Below are 18931 nucleotides of genomic sequence, written 5' to 3' on the forward strand. Positions count from 1 at the left end.
CTCCTTGTCTTCATGCCCTTGTATCATCCCCTCCCACACTGATAAGACTGGCCTGTGTAACCAATAAGGACACTGTGGATACGTTGGAGTGGGACTTCCGTCATGCTCTTTCTTGGTTCATTTACCCTGGGAGAATCAGCTGATATTCCCCCAGCCCTAAAGAGAGGCCCACAAGGAGGTAATGAGACCTCCTGCCAACAGTCAGCGCCAGCTTGCCAGGCATGTGAGTGAGTCATTTTAGGAATGGATCCTTCAGACGCAGTCAAGCCTTCAGTAACTGCTCCAGTCAACATCTTGACTGCAGCCTGCAGTCCTCAAGAAAGAACCCAATCCAGAACCACTCAGCCAAGCTGCTCCTGAATTATAGACTCTATATGAAATAATACATATTTCTTATTGTTTTAAGTGGCTAAGTTTGGAGATAATTTGTTATACAGCAATAGATAACGAATAGAGTCAGGAATAGCTTGGTTGTTGATATTTGGCCATGAGATTGCCCAACACCAGAACTGTTGAAGAAGAGACATCCATTTATTCAACCAACTTGTATCAAATGCCTAGTCTGTGTCAACTTCCAGGGATCCAAAGATGAACTCGAGAAAACTTAAAGGAGGCTAGATACACTGAAGAAATCCTTGGCTCAACCTGAGGACCTGCTTTAAGGCTAAGGCTGGCAGCTGCCCCTCCACCTGTGCCCACTCTTATCTGCCCGGTTGGCTCAGGCCCAGGTTTGAGGGATGTGGCTGCTGGCAGTGGCAAATCTATGGCCTTGGGACATCAGGTGAGATAAAACAGGCCTTGACCTCTGTAACTCCTGCCTGCCTTGTAGCACTGACTACTCTCCCAGGCACACCTCTCCCTCCTTCCCCCACACCTCTAAACCTCATCTGTTTTTCCTAAGGAGTCAAGCTCTAGCAAAAATAGGGCACAATGTTCCTTATACCCTAATACCACCATCCCTCCAAGAATGAGGAGGAGGGGGTGGAGATACAAGGTCCATGTTTCTCTGGCAGCAGCTGCTTTCTTTCCATCTTTTCCCTGGGCTGGAATAAGGGGGGAGAGCTGGCAGCTGCAGCATCCTATGTCTGCCCCTGTCCTTTCCCTCCAGAACTATGGCAGTAAAATCACTAGGGAACAAGAGGGAGAAGATGAGCAGGGCTAATCCTTCCCTGAACCAGGTTCCTTCCAGGACCCTTGCCACTGGCCTTAAATGGCCCTATAGGAGGAAAATTACATGCCTTAAATGAATACTCAATATCGCAAATAACCACCCCCCCCTGCAATGTGTTTTCCTGGTTCTCGGCTTTTACCTTGGGACCCTCACTCCAGTATTGTGCCCTTAATTCCTTCCCTGGGCTTCCACATCCCCAGGGAGACTTGGCCTCAGTGCTAAGCTAAGGCTTCCAATTGTAAGCAGTTCTTTCAAAGTAGCCAGGCCTGGGCTAGTGAGGGAACTCTCCTGCGATTCTCTTCCCCTTAGATTCTCATGAATCTGGGATGAGATGGGATGGGTGGAGATATGAATGTGACAGCCTCGGGCATCTGTGATCATAAGGTGACAGCTGTGCTGTTCTCAGAATGATAAAAGGGGTCTCCTCTTTACATAAAGACTGTGCCAAGAGGCCGCCCAAGGTGACCAGTGTGTAGGCATGGTGGGAAGGATGCTGCTCTGGGCCTGTGAGTGTCCTACTCTTTTTGCCCTTTTTCCTTCCCACAGGTAATGGGGTGTCTCTGGGAATGGAGAGGAGGGCAGGCTTCTGTTTCAGTGAGGCTTCTACATACCACCCCCCCACCCCAATGCCTTGGGCTCTGAAAGGCCACTGATAAATCCAAAGGCCTTTGGGCCCTTGACATCCTGGAAGTCTCCTGGGTAGCAGCAGGTCCTAACTGGGAAGCCCATTTGAGGACTCCTTGTTTTTGTATTTTGTTTCTTTGTTTGTTTCAGGCTTGGCTCTTCTGCTGCAGGTACAATTAGGTAAGGAGTAACACAGCCTCCTATCCACACTCCAGTTTTCCTGATCATTACTCCTTTTTCCCTCCTTCTTTCCAACTCTGCATTTCCTTCTCCTTTCGTGATGTCAGGACTAGAACCCCAGTGTGGGTTGGGGCCCAGGCTGTTGTGGTCCCAGCATCAGTCAGCATCCCAGACTGATCCTGATCCACTGCCTCCTTAGGCTCCAGCAATGGTTGCCCTTGCCCTGTTGAGATGTCTTCTGGGTCCAAGCCAGCCACATCCCTCACAACTACACGGTCCACTGGGCCATAGCAGCTCTGGTCCTACTGTGGAACTGCACTGCAGAGAAAGAGGAGCCAGAGCGGGTGCTCTACTGAAGCTGGGGCATGCACTGGGGCAGTGGTGGGAAACCGGTCAGAGTCCCAGGCAGTTTCAATCTGCTTCCTCCACCTTGTTTTGAGGATTAGCAAGTGTGTGTACACTCTTCAAGAGTGGAGTCTAGGTTTCTTATAGCTCCTTGCCAGTCCCACTAGTTTTCAAAGCACCTAAGGGGACTTATCCTCCTGGTGTTGGACCCCAGGGCTGGGACTTCCAATATGTGACCCACCAGGGAGGATCTCTGAGCCCACACAATCCTCCTCCTCTTCTGTGTCCCCTCCCAGGGGTGCAGGTCCTGACCTGATCACTTCTCTTCCCTTCCTACCTGATTACATGTGGATCTTTCTTACAGCCTTGGTTGTATAAGAGTCATTCTGCCAGTCTCCAGTTTGTTTTCAGTGAGAATTGCTCCACATGTAGACGTGTTTTTGATATGTTCATGGTGGGAGGTGAGCTCCATGTCCTCTCACTCCGTCATCTTGATCTCCCCTCTGAGGGTGTATAAACATGTGTTTATAGACTATAAAACTGCTGACTATGGCAGAGGAGCTAAATTTTCTAGATATTAAGGCACCTTCAAATACAGGATTCAGAAAATATTTAATAGCATATTCTTTGTGGTGTCAGAAGTGTCTCATTAAATGTATTCACAGGGCTTCCCTGGTGGCGCAGTGGTTGAGAGTCTGCCTGCCAATGCAGGGGACATGGTTTCGAGCCCTGGTCTGGGAGGATCCCACATGCCGCGGAGCAACTAGGCCCGTGAGCCACAATTACTGAGCCTGCGCGTCTGGAGCCTGTGCTCTGCAACAAGAGAGGCCGCGATAGTGAGAGGCCCGCGCACTGCGATGAAGAGTGGCCCCCACTTGCTGCAACTAGAGAAAGCCCTCGCACAGAAACGAAGACCCAACACAGCCATAAATAAATAAATAAATAAATAAATAAAATTAAAAAAAAATGTATTCACAAATTGTAAATCACATCTTAATTTGGGAACAGTAAATATAAAAAACAAACATCATAGAATCAAAGAAATATAGTTATCTAAACCACTGCCCCTGAAAGATCTCACTAAAAAAGAAAATGTACATGTACCTTTGATCTTATGAATAAGTAGAAAAATACTATTCAATGGGTACACCAAAGGAAAAAAAGTTTAAATTAAAAATATTCATCCATTAATTAACATTAACATTTTTGAGTTCATCTTAAATGTAAAAATCCAACAGGGGTTATTATAAAATGAAAATTAAAAATTAATATTAGGATGGTGTGGGGAGGATTCCTGGATCTGTAATGTTAATACAGACAAACTCTCTGCCTAGATTCACCATCATGGTCTCCACAGCTGTCAAAAGCAAAATCTTCATCTGTTCTGTCATTGACTTCCTTCGTCAACATGGATTTGATGGCACTGACTTGGATATAGAATATCCAGGGGATATAGAATATCCCAGGGAATATCCCTCCCACCTGAGGACAAACAGCGATTTACCATCTTGATTAAGGTGGGAATGAAGCACTAGCTCTGTGTCTTCTTGTAGAGAGGCTGGTACCTTAGTAGATTTTCTGTGAGAGTTGCATTTCCTGGAGATAGCAAAGGATGCTGCCCTCGGAAGTACACTAGTGAAGGTGTTTGTGGTTTGCAGGCAACAGAAACAGACTCTAGCTAACTCAAGCCAAAAGAGGATTTATTGAAAGGATACTGGTATCTGAAGGAACCCAAGGAGGACATTCTTGAGTTGAGGAGGTGGAACCATTTGTTATATCATTTGTTCAGTAAGTATTTATTAAGCATCTACTGTGATCCAGACATTGTGCTTTTCACTAGAGATAGAGCAGTGAACAAGACAAGCATGATCCCTGCTCTTGGGGGGTTACAGCATAGTGGAGGATACAGAGGGGGAAAACAAAAAGAAAAGAAAGACAAATAAAATGAAAAAAGAAAAACTCAAATAATTGCAAATGGTGATAACAGCAGTGATAGCAGCAAATTGGATGGTCGGGGCGGGGGGTCTTCTCAGAGGAAGTGATATTTAAGCTGCAATATGAAGAGTTAAAAGGAGCCAGGCATACAAAAGATAGGAAGAAGAATTTTCTAAGGAAGTGGTAACAGCATTAGCAAAGGACTGAAGGCAGGAAAGAGGCATGACTATTAAAAATTGAGAGACTAGAGCTTTAAAAGGGAGAGTGAAGTCACAGCAGGCAAGATAGCTCCTAGGCCCTCTGCCAGGAGTTCCTGGGCTTTTTCTTTAGAATTGTCATTAAATGTGACTTGGATTCAAGGACTGTTAGTGTCCTTGTATCTCTTTGGTCTAAGTTACACCTTGCCAGAACCTATCCCTATATTTCAGGGGTTATTTCCAGAAATAAGGGAATTGCTATAAGCTGGAAAGCAGCCCCAAATGTACATACTATTGGACAGAGATAATGAAGACAACCGCAAAAATTCACCCTTTGTTCTCTCCAGGAAATGCTACAGGCTTTTGAAGAAGAGGCTAAGGAAACAGGATACCCAAGACTACTGATCACAGCAGCTGTATCTGCTGGCAAAGGGACCATTGACACAGGATATGAAATTGCAGAGGTTGGGAAGTGAGTGTGATGAACTTCCCAGGGCCCCCAAATCCTAGAGCAGAGATTCATAAACTTTTTGGTGGAGAGCATCCCAAGTAGTTATGTAAACATAATGTTGAGAAAGCTGGTACCTTCAATTGCCAAAGAAGTTTGGGGAATTAATGGAAAGAGCTGACTCCTTTAAATTGCCACTATGATGGGTGTTGGGGAAAAGAGGAACAAGATTCAAGACCTTGGCAAATCCTTATATGTAATAGAAATTCTCATTAGCAGTTCCTTTTGGAAAAGGTTGTAAAATCAGGAAAACTATTATTGACAAAGCTACTCACTTGTGCTTACCATGGCCCTGGAGATGTGTGTTTCTAAAACACACTCTTCTAACAACATATCCTTCCCTCCCTGGAGACATCAAGGAAGCCACATTAGTGGGGCCATATGGACATCTACTTGACATCATGAATTTCCACCGCTACCATTTCTTGCTCTTAAATTGTCTATAAGAAAATGCTCCCAGGATCTTGATGGCTCAAAATCTCTTGCTCCAGGCTCCTTGATCCCATCAGGGTGATGACCTATGACTTCCATGGTGGCTGGGGCACATGTACAGGACACAACATTTTCCTGCATGTAGGAAACAAGGATGGAGGTGACATGTGTTATTGCAACTGTGTAAGAAAGAAAAGACACAAATCATATGCAGAAGGGAGATGGGGAAGGGATTGGGAGCCTTGGTTTTTGGAAAACAGGGTTTCTCTTTGGGGGACAATTAGCTAGACTTTGTTAATCATATGGAACAAACACTGGTGAAGAATAATGTATGTGTTGCCTTCTGCAGGAATATGCCATGAAGCCCTGGAGAGACAGTGGGGTCCCTTCGGAGAAGCTCATCATGGGTTTCCCCACCTATGGGAGGACTTTCTGGCTCAGCACTTCTGACACCTCAGTCTGTGCCCAGTCTCTGGAGCAGGGTCATCTGGTCCTTACACAGGTGAGGCTGGATTCTGGACTTACTATGAGATAACTAACACAGCTAATTCAGGCTAAAATGCCCTGGGGAAAATTCTTCCACTCTCCAAGTCATCTTGCTACCCTTCTGCTCTTGAGATCCTATATCCATCCCGGCTTTCACAGATCTGACAGCTCTGAGCATAGCAGCCTGTGGAAGGGCAGGTTGATGACTGTGGAATATTTTTCACTTAAAAAAACCAAGCTGAATTTCCTTTTTGGGTTTTGAAGTATACGGCACCATCTTTCCCACAACCCAAAGCAATACTGAATTTTAGTACGTCCATGTAAATAGGTGGAAAAGGATTTCAACAGACTAGCCTGGGGATGGCAAATATTTTGATCTCCCTGCCAATCTGAATTGATTGATTTTACTTAAATTCTATGCTGAAAATCCAGAGAATGATTAGCAGTGTTTGCCAAAGACTAGAGTGTTTGTGGAAGAATGATCTCAGCACATATGGTCATGCTTACCATTTCTCAACCTCTGGGGACAGAATTAGAATTTCACTTGTTTGTAGCCTGTCTTCATAGAAATTTGTGTTCATTTTATGAAACAAAATCACTTTTGAGAGAAATATGTGAAATTAATGTAGATATTTCACAACGTCCCTTTTTCCATCCCCCTCCCATTTCTTACTATTTTTCTCCCATTTAAGTCCTTTCTCTTCCAATACATGACATAATCTGTGACGTGTTCAATGTTGCCTTCTTCATTCCCCACATAGATCTGCATATTCCTAAATAAAGCCACAAATGCCTGGATTGAAAACCAAAAAGTCCTATATGCTTATAAAAACACTGAATGATTTGGTTATTACAATATTGAGAGCTATGGATATAAGGTATGAACAGTGTAAAAAAATTACAATTCTAACTTTGAATCTTAAGCTCATCAGGAGCCCATTTCACTAAGATCTATGGTTTCAAAGTTTTAAATATGCACAAGGTGGGGTAGACACCAGGCAATGTCTAGATAAGTACTTTGAATGTGGTTCCTATGAGGTCTGACCTTGACACACCTAGAGTAACTTGTGAGACTTCAGGGCATCATTAAAACTGGGAGTGGGGGACAGATACAATCCACTAGCCTCCCTGGGGAGTCCTTCTCATACTTCAGCCAGGCCCAAGGAGCCAGTAGATGAGTTTATTTTGATTCCTGCTGTATCCCCAGTGCTTGCCACTACCTGATCCATGGTAGGAACTCAATATGATGATGACTGACAGACTAAATAGATGACGTAATGGGAAAGGGAGATTTTAAATTTATATATATATATATTTATTTATTTGGCTGCGTGGGGTCTTAGTGGTGGCAGGCAGGCTCCTTAGTTGCAGCTCCAGGGCTCCTTAGTTGTAGCTCACCGTCTCCTTAGTTGGAGCACGTGGGCTCCTTAGTTGCGGCTCGCCAGCTCCCTTGTTGTGGCACGTGGGCTCCTCAGTTGTGGCAGGCAAACTCTTAGTTGTGGCATGCATGTGGGATCTAGTTTCCTGACCAGGGATCGAACCCAGGCCCCCTGCATTGGGAGTGCGGAGTCCTATTCACTGTGCCACCAGGGAAGTCCCTGAAAGTGGCGATTTTTGACTCTGTGAGTTTTACATGAATCTGGGAAAGGCAATCAAATCCGGACATTCCCACTCCATGACAGGGAACTCAGACACTTGGAGGAGCTCCTTTTCAGTTACTGTATTCTTCAACTCTGTTTGGTTGTTCTTTATATTTTCTAACTCTTTGTTAAAAACTTCTTGTAACTTCTCACTCTGTGCATCCATTTTTTCCTCAAGTTCTTGGATCATCTTTACAATCATTACTTTGAACTCTTTTTCAGGTAGGTTGGCTCTCTCCACTTCACTTTGCTGTTCCTCTGGGGTTTTATCTTGTTCTTTCATCTGAAACATATTCCTCTGCCATCTCATTTTGTCTAAACTTCTATTTGTATTTTTATGTATGTGGAAGGTTAGTTATATTTCTCAGCCTTGGAGAAGTGGCCCTCTGTAGGGGATGTCTTATGTATCCCAGGAGCACACTCCCCTCTCATATCCCAGGGACCAGGGACCAGCTGGTCCCAGGGTAGGTTCCGAACTGTGTTTGAAGACTCAGTTCCACAGGCTGCAGGACTGTAGTTTCCTTGTTTCTGGTGTCTGCCCCCTGGTGGGTGAGGCTGGTCTAGAGGTTTGTGCAGTCTTCCTGGTGGGAGGGGTCAGTGCCTGCCCACTGGTGGGTGGAGCTGGGAGTCTTGGCCCTCTGGTGGGTAGGGCCATGTCAAGGGGCATGTCTAGAGGTCGCTGTGGGCTCAGAAAGTCTTCTGACAGCCTGTCTGCTGATGGGTGGGGCTATATCCCCATACAGTTTGTTGTTTGGCCTGAGGCGTCCCAGCACTGGAGCCTAGAGGCTGTTGGATGGGGCCAGGTCTTGGTGCTAATGACCCAAGCAAGATGTCAGCCTCCAGCAAGAGTTCATGCAGATGAACACTCCCCAGTATTTTCACCACTGGTGTCTATGTCCCCAGGATGAGCTGCCCCCGCCTCCCCAGGAGAACCTCAAATACCAGCAGGTAGGTCATGCCCAGGCTCCTATGAAGTTACTGCCTTTGCTCTGAGACCTGGTGTGTGTGAGATTTTGTGTGCACCCTTTAAGTGAAGTCTCTGTTTCCCCCAGTCCTGTGGAGCTCCTGCAATTAAGCCCCACTGGCCTTCAAAGCCAAATGCTCTGGGGGCTCTTCTTGATGTCGGACCTGCAGACTGGGAGCCTGATATGCGGTTCAGAACTCTCACACCTGTGGAAGAACTTCTGTGATATTATTCTTCAGTTTGTGGGTCACCCACCCAGGGTGTATGGGATTTGATTATATCATGAGTGTGCCCCTCCTACTGTCTTGTTGTGGTTACTTCTTTATGTCTTTGGATGTAGAATATTTTTCGGTAGTTTCCAGTTTTTTTTATCGATGGTTGTTCAGCAGTTAGTTGTGGTTTTGGTGTGCTTATGAGAAGAGGTGAGCTCAAGGTCCTTCTACTCTGTCATCCTGTCCAGGAATTGGAAGAGCTCCTAAAACATTTATTCTGCCTTAAGAATCCTCTGCATCCAGCAAGTCCAAATACAAGGCCAAGCAAGCCATCCAAATCCTTGATATGTGTAGACCAACAGTCTCCTATCACCAGGGCTAGTGGTAGAAAACATAAAACTCGTGCCTGGGAACTAGAGCTAGAGGGCAGGGACCCACAGATATTTCAGTAAAGTGAAGCCACCCCACTTCAAGGGGGGTTTCAGTAGAGACCCCCTTGACCCATCTACATGTATACACAACAAACCAGCACATGGAGAGAGAGCCCTCTGAACTAGTCTTTATGCTGTTATATAGTAGTTATGAGCCCCTTGCCCCTCCCTGTGCCCCATGCTGGCAGACAGGAGGGCCAGAGCAATGCAGAAGGACAAAAGTAGCTCTGTCCTCAATCCTGGAGAGTCTGTGGTCAGGAGGAGCACGTGAAGGTAGTCACAGCTTTTCAGTTGTAATACAGGCTTAGGTAGGCCACACGGTTCCGATGCTTTCTAAAGTCTTTGTCTGTGGATAGCTGCAATGGAAGAATGTTGTCTAGGTTAATATTAGAATGAGAACCCTCTGCCTCTGGTCTTCTTGGCTGTGCAAAATAGAACTGTATGTTAGAGCTGTTGTGGCCTAGCTGAACCCCAACCCATAGGAGCCTAGCCTTAGTGAGTCTCTCAACATTGCTAAGTACATCTACTCTTTGTCATCTTACTCTAGGATATATCATAGGAATTATTTTCTCTTGGTAAATACTCAAGTATAGCTGGTAAATTTCTTGAAAACAAAGATTGTGTGTTTAATTCTTGAATGTTACCCATAGGCCCTATCACAATTATGTTAATTCATTTGGCATTTAATAAATACTTGTAGAATTAATCCAAAGTTCCACTAGGGGAAAAAAGGGCACCTCTGGAATTATGATAGCTGACACAGATTGAGCATTTAGTATGTTACAAGTACGGTGCTAAATACTTTTCTACAATCTCTCAATCTTCACAACTTTATCAGATTGAGTCTATTATTACATCCATTTTAAAGACAAGCAAACTGAGACTTAGAAAAGTTAGAGGACACACAGCAAGCAAATATGGAATTAGTATTTGAACCCACGCAGTCTGTCCCTGGTATCCATGTTCTTGCCAGAATGATCTACAGCCGCTTGATTAATATTCAAGTGTTGTGATGGAAAGAGCACTGGCTTAGGAGTCACAGCTACAAGCTGCTTAATCCGTCTGAGCTTCAGTTTATTCCTCAAGTATAGAGGATAATTATCTTGGACTACCACAAAAGATTGTTTGAAGCTTAAGTAAGAAAATGTGACTTTTGTTCAGCACACACACCTTTAAAAGTCAAGTGAAATTGTGTAACTCTCCAAAAAGATCCCCATATCCATATACACACAAAATTGTGCAAATAATTTCAGGGGAACAAGGACTTCTTGAAGCTTATTCACAGACTCCTGGTTAAGAATCACTGATACACATGCAAGTATTAAATACAGGGCTCCACAGAAGTCCAATCTTATTACCTCAGCTTTCAGGGTTCTTTTCTGTAGACATGGAACCTGGGCCCAGTCTGGAGATCCAAATTTCATTGGCCAGATGATTTTTTTGGGTGCCTTTATCTCTGGGTTATATGTGCCAGGGCTAGAAATAAAAATATAAAATATTATGTTGAATGAGTTAGTGACCATATACAAACCTCATCAGTACCACATGTGCACCTGAACTAGTCCTCACTCCTTTGGAAAAGGCAACAGACTGATTAGATTTTAATGTCAGGCAAGCATAGTGTTCCTTTGACTGTTAGTGTATTTCTAAATAGGTGTTAGTGTTCAAGATTTCTAGTCTTGACATTCAGTGAGGGTAAAAATCAACCTAGTTTAAAATATTTCTGAACCTCAGTATTCTTAGCTGAGAGACCAAAAGATCCCAGAAATGGTGGATGATAAAAGAGATCTTCCACAGTGATGTTTAAGTTCTGCCCATGATGTGAAATTTCCTGACAATGGGATATTTTACATTGCCTTTGTTCATAACACTTTGTCTTTTGGTGTAGACTCTTTGCTGTGGAAATAACACGTAGAGTGGTCATGGGAATCGAGATTTAACACTTCTACTCCTTTACTGAAACCTTGAGAGAGTTACACTCGCTCTCTGATCCTTGGAATTCTCACCAGTAAAAGAAAGACCTTGACCCTGTGCCCTACAATTCCGCATACTCTGAATGGCTTCCTAAAGCACTTAGAATGCCTTCCTTGGTCTACTAGGCCTATATACTCTAGCCCCTCCTCCTCTGTTCTCATTTCCTCCTTGCCCACTACACTGTAGCCATACTAGCCTTTTTTCTTTTTTCCTCACACCAAATTCTTCCCAATTTACAGCCTTTGTACTTGCAGTTCCTCCTGCCTGGGAAGCTCTAGGCCTAGATCTTCACAGGGCCATTTTAGTCTTATCACTGTGATTTCAGATCAGGTGTCATTTCCATAGAAAGACCTATCTTGACAGTCCTTGCCAAAGTAGATTCCAGCCATCACTCCATATCATATCCTCTTGTTTGGTTTTATTAAGCACATCACTAGGTCACTATACTTCCTGGTGTGCTCATGACAGCCCTAGCTTATGGCTACAGTCTTGGTATAATTATTAATAAGATCCCCTTTCACTCTCAGAAGTGACACACTAGCTAATAAATTATATGGTCACTCTCCTTATTACCACTGATATTTTCTTGTTTATTTGCTTCTCACCTGTCTGGACTCTATAGAGTGTAAGCTCCAAGAAATCAGGAATCTTGCATGGTGGGTTTAGTGCAAAATCTTCAGAACCTACAAGACTGCTTGGCCATTTATAAATATTTATTGAATGAATCACTATCCTCTATAATAATTTTGTAATTCTAGAGACCTGGAAGGCAAGAGGTTGAATCTTTAAAGATAGATAGTTTCTTATTTAGAGGACATAATTGGGATGTAACCCCTTTTTGTACTTCCTTTCCTATTGCTCTTTGTTGAAGTGCACCAGAAAGAGGGGCACTTACCCAGGATAACAAGTGTCCTTAGAGTATGTCCTAAATCGAGGCAACAAGGCATTAAATGGAGCAAAATTTTGTTTGTGTGTTTGCTCCTGAGGACCGACTGTCTGGTACATGCCTGGGTAAGGTGTCATATCCTATTTCCAAGAAAAATTCAATATGTTAGAGGGCAATATATATACATGTAAAGCCTTCTAAGTAGAAAAAACAAAATCATCCTCTCCCTGTTCATGTATCAGCTATGATTTAACCACCTCAAGCTATAGAAATAGGCCTACAATAGGTAGAAAACCAAGATAAGGGTATGGTTCAGCTACCTAAAGGTACCTAATGCTTAGGTTGTAGAAATAAACTTATGGTGGGTAGAGAGCCAAGGTAACTATTGCAGCTACTACCCCCACCATCCCACCATCCCACTCAGAGATTCTTTTACAGCCAGTATCCCTCTCGAGCTTAAGCATCAAGAAAATGTCCAACAAGAGATTAGGAGCCTATACTGAAGACTTGAAGGAATCACACAAAAGGGTGAAGAAGTTGGAATTTGTTTTTTAACTGACAAGATAATATGATGCATCTAAACAAAGCTTCCGGTATTTTAACATCAGGTATCTCAGGACTGAAGCCTTGCCTTTGTACCATTCCTTCTGAGAATTATTTTCCACTCTCCCAGGACACTCACACATACACATTTGCAATGTTAACATCTAAGCTTTTCATATAGGCTTCTTAGTAGCTTTCATCTAAATGACTTTTTTTCTTGAATTTCAGGGCATGTCCTTTAGGTAACCTCTAGCTTTGTTCCCCAATGCAAATACATGCAGCATCATGGATCACACTAAAATCCAAGTACATTCAGCCATTTCTAACCTTGCTGATTGGCTTAAACCTCACAGCTGTTCTGGCTCCAAAACCATATCCTTTTATGCTGGTCGGGATCTTAGAGAGGTTGTATGCCAAGCCATACCTCTTCCGGTAGTATATAAAAAACAAACAAAGAAAAAACACACATAGAGAACATTATAGTTATTAAAACAGAATGAACTTAGAGTATTCCTGAATCTTCTCTGCCAAAGTTGCTCTTTCTTTCTTGATTCCTCTGCATCAAGACCATACAAGCAATTACATAAGTAACCCAGGCAACTCTACAAAAGAACGTGGTTGGATAGGTAGAGTGAATGACATTTCTATGCATTCCAATGAATCCAGTTTTCTAAGGCCCACAGAGCTGAATCTGCTCTCATGCAACTGTCAGTCTGATTATATGATTTCATAAAATGACCTACCAGCACAGCCACAGTCCAGGTTTGGACTAAGGAGAGCTATTGATTCCTTTGTAGGTGGGAATGGTGTGGGAACTATACTGGGGGCCACATAAGGCCAAGGCTTGCATTTGGTGGGGATTCAAAGGGGAGCAATGCAAGCAATGCAATTTCTGATATTGGCCCTGACAGCTGGTTGCAGAGGACCAGGGCACTTTCTCATGTTGGGACCCTGAATGTCACAAATCTCACAGGGCTTTTCTTCCAGGAAACTTAGGTACCCTTAGATAGTCTGGGAACTGAGACCTACTTAAAGGAAAGTGAATACTCACATCTTCTGCTATGTAACATCCAGGCCCTCTGTGGGGCACTCCCCTAAGAGGGAGAAACTTGTTCCCCAACAAGTTTGGGGGGTGGAAGTGAGGAAAGAGCTTCCTCTGTTGACATGTTCCAAAAGAGTAGTTAACCAGCGTCTCTGGAGAGCAAGAAAGAGGAGAAACTCCACATGAGGGAAGGCCCCGTGGTCTAAGTGAGAGCTTGGGGACAGGTGGGGTGTGGGGAGGGGGAGCAGAGACCTGGGCAGACAGAACTCTGAACAAAACCGTGACCAATCCAAGGAGGAGGGTGAACACATTTCCCTCCTTTCCCCCTTGATCTTTCCCAGTCTCCCCACTCTTCTTCCTGCCTCTACTCTTGACTCAGCCCTCCTCACCTGCTTTGTTGAAGAACATTGTGCCAGTGCCACTAGGGTCAGCGTTTGTGTATTGCGTTGCCTAGGAAACAGAGGCTGGCCGGCAACCCCAGCTCTGGTGTTCCTTGAGGGGAGTGGCTCCTAGCACACATGCGCAGCAAGCGGAGCTGCCCCGGAGCCACGTTGGGTGGGAACCTGCCCCTCCAGGGCCAGGAGCCCAGGAGAGTGGGAACTAGCAAAAACAAAGTGACTGTATGTGTACCAAGGATATGAGGGACATAAAAAGGCTGAGGAATTACTTCAGACTGAGGGATATTAACGAAACATGAAAATCTAATGCAACACGTATTCCTGAATGAAATAAGAAAGATGTGTTGTTGTGACAATTGCCAAATTTGAATAGGGTCTGTGGATTTAATGATAGTGTTTACCAATGTTGATTTTCACGTTGGTAGGGGTGTATGGTCATAATGTTTGAGAGAATCTCTGGGAGAGTAACAGTAGAGTTTTTAGGGTGGTTGGGGAATCATATCAGAAAATTTATCTATACGTGGGGCGGAGGTGGGGGCGGGGGGGAAGGGAGAGAGAAGTAACATTTAACGGTAAGAAATAGAACCTAATTTTAAAAATGGGTAAAAATTTGAATGAGCACCTCAGAGAAAAAGAATGTCCAATCTGTACTACCTGTATCTTTCTGTTTCTTCCCATTTTGCTTTCTTTGTTTTGAATGTCAGGCTCAGCAATGGAGACTCTGGAATTTAAAAAAAACATCATTTAGGTGTTGGCAGACATTGCATGGGAGGTAAATGTGGGACATTAAAGGTTGAGCCTCTCTGGCAGTTGAGCTTGAACACTACTTATTCAGGACAGCTATGTGGAGGGTTTTTGAACTTAGCCAGTCACTGAGAAGACACTGAATTATTCAACATATTTTTTACGACTCTGTACGACATTTATTCAAATTGTTCAACAAATATTTATTAGTGTCCAAATAACAGAGAAGATTTAACCATACTGGACTGTGTGCTATACAGATCATTGTGGAGATTCATCTTTGTCTCCTAAGAACTTATTTTACAATGTTTTCTTACTGGAAGCAGGATAATGGATTTTACTAGCCATTCCATCTTTCCCTGTCTTTTTCTAGAAGCTTTCCCCACCTAATTTTCTGGACTGTTAGTAGGACATCAGTAATGCCAGAATAAAGCCAAATGTCTTGAGAGTTAGTTAAACCTTCTAAAGATGCAGACTTTGCTTTTATAGGAATAACTTAATTTGTTAGTTTATTGACAATGGACTACTTGAATCCTAGAAGTGAATTGCTGTCTTGGCATAATCCAAGCTTGTTTTCCTTACCCTCTTCCCCACTTCCAACAGGTGCTGTTGAATTGTGGGAGCTGGATGAGAATTCGACACTCATTGTCAGCAAGTTCTGCAAGTATAAGCATGATGACATCATGTCTACAGTCAGTGCCCTGAGCTCTGGCACACAAGCTGTCAGTGGTAGCAAAGACTTCTGGTGGGTCCCTGTTCCCATCGAGTCTCTAGGCCTCCTTTGTGTGTCTTTAGTGCCATACTGGCCTCATTAAGTAATGTTTTGGACCTATTATAAGAACCCAGTGACTAATTATGACATGTCTATAAGGTTTCCTTAGAGATTTTGCAATCTACTGTAAAAATAGGCTGTATCAGATGTCCAGTAGGCAAAGACATAGGATGTGTCTGTTAAAGGAATTTCTTGTTTGAACACATGTTTTTATGTAGACAGTGTAGGTCAACATTAAGTTTCTGTTTCCTTTTTCTTCTTATCATCAAGGTTTGGGACCTTGCTCAGCAAATGGTTCTGAATTCATACCGAGATGAGTGCATGCTCTTTCCTTTTCAGTCCTAGCCTTGGCTGTTTTGTTTTAGATGGTACTAGGAATCCACTTGGAAGAGGCTTTCCTTGGCCAGAGTCAAAGATGAAGGTGCCAGATGCCCAGTCACTTTGACACAAATGACAAAATTGTTTTCTTCCCACTAAGTTCTGCTGACCCCATTTCATGCAGTGGGTCCCAAGAGGAAGGGCTGGTTCCTGGGTGGGTCATTTACATTTCCTGGATGGGTGAACAAAGGGGCCAGAGTTGTTATCTTCATGCTTTGTTTTGAAACTTGCCCGTGACTCACGTCTGGAAAGGGCAGGAGGCTGATGGGTTGATGTAGGTTGTGAGGGTCAAGGATGAGGACAAGACTGCCTTAGCAGGGCTTGGGAAACTGAATAAAGGTGCTCCTGGGATTTCGAGTGACTTCGCCTGAGAAGCTTCGGCTCAGAGCTGGGCTCGGTGTCTTGTTCCAGACCCCTCTTCTCCCCTTTGCAGGCTGCAGTGCCTCTGGCTACCTTCCCGCCTCCCTGGCTTGGCATCCTCAGCAGAGTGAAGTCTTTGTCTTTGGTAAGGCAGCATGTCGAACTGTGTGTTGACTCTGGGAAGGGGAGGATGAGCGAGAGAGCTGACTCCATAATTTGAGACTCTGGCTGCTCAGTCTCATCAGCACACTTGGACGCAAGGTGAATTATATTCATGGGGGTGCAGGGAGGTGGGATGATCCCAAAGTGGCTTTAGTTTAGCTTTGGAGAACATGATGATTTCTGACCTAGTAGATTTGATTCCTGACTGTTTGCTGTGGCTCTTGTATTCATGGCTAGAAGTCAGTGGGCCGCAAAGCAAGTAGATTGTTACATAGGGAATACTGTTGTATAGTAGAGACAGTTGTGTTAACATGGTGATATGGCTGGGTATATGGTGACATAGTTTGTGATAACAATTATGTCATCCATTAATTTAATTTCCACAACCCCCAAATGACCAATTATTCCTACTTTACCAAAGAGGAAACTGATGCTCAGAGTGGTTAACTTGTTCAAGATGGAGGGCATTCAAATCCAGATCTGGTTGAGTCCAAAGCCCATGCTCGTAACCTCTGTGATGTACTCTCTCTTTCCTTCAGGTAATGAGAATGGGACTGTCTCCCTTGTGGACACCAAGAGTGCAAGCTGTGCCCTCAGCTCAGCTGTGCACTCCCAGTGTGTCACTGGGCTGGTGTTCTCCCCACACAGGTACTGTTCTTTGTCGTCAAGGGCCTCGTGGGTATGAATAGGAAGAATGAGGCGGGGGTGCTTGTGTTGGCGTAGCATTAGCTGATTGGGTAGCTCCTTAAAGCAGGCACTGTTGTAGCTGAGGTTTTGGAATGTGAAAGATCTCTAAAGACTGTAGTCCATTTTTTGGGTTGTATGGTCTCTGACTGCAAATGGCTAAAATATGGTCTTGTTCCTGCTCAACATCCAAAATGGTTAATATTGTGGGCTTGTAGGACTGTGTGGTTGGAAAGCCTGTGTTTCTGGGTTATTGCGAAAGCTACAGGGAGGGACTAGATGGGATGGTTAGTTGCCAGGATGGCTGTCAACCCTGGCTTTCCTCCATTTCCTTTATCTTTCCTTGGAACTTGTACTGTAGACTTGAGTGGTAGCCAGACTTTAACCCAAAGTGGGGATCAGGCCACCTTCTCTGATCATTTTAGAGTGGGCTTTGGGAATTGCCCAGTCAGGTTTTGTCTTGAGACCCATGGGCTTTACCTTTCTCAACCTTCTTCTTCTCTCCTAATGCTCCCTTCCTGGACTCTGTTAGTGAAGACTGCTCACTTGCTGTGCTGGACTCAGGCTTGTCTGAGCTGTAAGTTTGTTGTAGAACCCTGTGATCAGGAATCAGGGAGGGGAGTAGCAGATTGCTGGGTCCTTTTTCTCTTCTGAAAAGTATTGTCTCTTTCAAGGGGACTGGGTGATTGAAGCATGCTAACTGTTGACTGTCTCCCTGTTCTGGGGAGCTGACTCACAACCAGCTCTGTCCCTGGTAGAGGAGGAATGTGGTGGTGGGTGTGAATTCTAAGTCTGATAGTCCAGGGGTCAGTCCTGTCCAGAAGTGTGCTTTCAATGTTGCAGCTGTACCCTGAGTCAGCTCCCCAGAGCCAGCTCTGCCCACCAGTACACCTACAACAGCTGTGGCTTAGCTTCACTTTCAGCCAGCTTGGAGGCTAGTCCCACCTACCAGCACACCCACAACTGTCATAGAACCACCACAACAGGAAGGCCCATGCAGGGTACACCTCTAGAGTGCCTGGCTTTGGTGACCAGCAGTGATTGCTCTCTGGGCCCCATAGGAATTCTTCTACATAAAGCCACTCCTTCAAGACTGGGAGATGTAGCTGATCTATCTAATATATAGAAACAAACAGAGAGTTAGAAAAAATGAGGAGACACAGGAATATGTTCCACTGAAAGAACAAGACTAAACCTCAAAAAAATAATTGAACAAAAAGGAGATATGTAATCTACTGATAAGGAGTTCAAAGTAATGATCATAGAGTAATGATCATAGAGTATGAAAGGGTGAACCCAGTGAGAGTTTCAACAAAGAGATAGAAAATATACAAAAGAACAAATTGGGAAGAATACAATAACTGAAGTAAAAAATACACTAGATGGAATCAACATCAGATTAGATGACAGAGAAGAAGAGATCAGTAATCTGGAAGACATAGCAGTGGAAACCATACAATTGGAACAGCAAAAAGAAAAAATACTTTTTAAAATGAGGAGAGTTTAACAAACTTTGGGGACAACATCACATTGTAGTAACATTCATACTATAGGAGTCTGAGAAGGAAGAGAGAGAGAAAGAGACAGAAAGCTTATTTGAAGAAATAATGTCAGAAAACTTCCCTAACCTGGTGAAGAAAACAGACATCCAAGACCAGGAAGCACAAAGAGTCCCAAGCAAGATGAACTAGAAGAGACCCACACCAAGACATAATTAAAATGTCTAAAAGTTAAAGATAAAATTAATCTTAAAAGAAGCAAGAGAAAATCAACTAGTTACATGCAAGGGAACCCCCATAAGACTATCAGCTGATTTTTCAGCAGAAAGTTTACAGGCCAGAAGGGAGTGGCATGATATATTAA

At 43.9% G+C, this 18931-nt stretch overlaps 1 protein-coding gene, 1 long non-coding RNA gene and 2 pseudogenes across 5 annotated transcripts in view; 2 read left to right on the top strand and 2 right to left on the bottom strand.

Moving 5' to 3' along the window:
• LOC309645959 (proteasome subunit alpha type-3 pseudogene) overlaps positions 1-18931 on the bottom strand; it is a 452949-nt pseudogene that overhangs the window by 400678 nt on the left and 33340 nt on the right. The gene's annotated exons all lie outside the window — the stretch shown is intronic.
• On the top strand, positions 3291-5950 carry LOC309645962 (acidic mammalian chitinase-like; annotated as a pseudogene). Its single transcript has 4 exons — positions 3291-3837; positions 4800-4924; positions 5452-5575; positions 5742-5950. The product of its transcript is annotated as an acidic mammalian chitinase-like (transcript).
• Positions 9202-14433, bottom strand: LOC309645931 (ciliary microtubule-associated protein 3-like). 2 transcript variants are annotated; one of them, XM_082431756.1, is made up of 6 exons: positions 13960-14433; positions 13580-13722; positions 12856-12954; positions 11995-12125; positions 10484-10601; positions 9202-9481 (listed from the first exon to the last, which is right to left on the bottom strand). In XM_082431756.1, the coding sequence occupies exons 1-6, from the start codon at positions 13976-13978 to the stop codon at positions 9413-9415; spliced, it is 579 nt and encodes a 192-aa protein (XP_082287882.1). In that variant the 5' UTR covers positions 13979-14433; the 3' UTR covers positions 9202-9412. The 2 variants fall into 2 exon arrangements, with proteins under 2 accessions (XP_082287882.1, XP_082287881.1); XM_082431755.1 differs by lacking the exon at positions 9202-9481 and having other exon boundaries at positions 10284-10601.
• On the top strand, positions 14705-18505 carry LOC309664056. The gene is made up of 2 exons (XR_014265557.1): positions 14705-16367; positions 16924-18505. It is a non-coding gene; the product is annotated as an uncharacterized lncRNA (long non-coding RNA).

The sequence above is a fragment of the Balaenoptera physalus genome (assembly GCF_965194825.1).
Source record: "Balaenoptera physalus genome assembly, chromosome: 1".
Taxonomy (NCBI): Eukaryota; Metazoa; Chordata; class Mammalia; order Artiodactyla; family Balaenopteridae; genus Balaenoptera; species Balaenoptera physalus.

Coding starts and splice junctions, on each gene's coding strand:
- LOC309645931 (XM_082431755.1), bottom strand. Junction 12,126..12,855: donor GGTTTAAGCCAATCAGCAAG/GTTAGAAATGGC, acceptor TCTTGGAAATAG/GATATGACACCTTACCCAGG. Junction 10,602..11,994: donor AAGGACACTTGTTATCCTGG/GTAAGTGCCCCT, acceptor TTTTATTTCTAG/CCCTGGCACATATAACCCAG.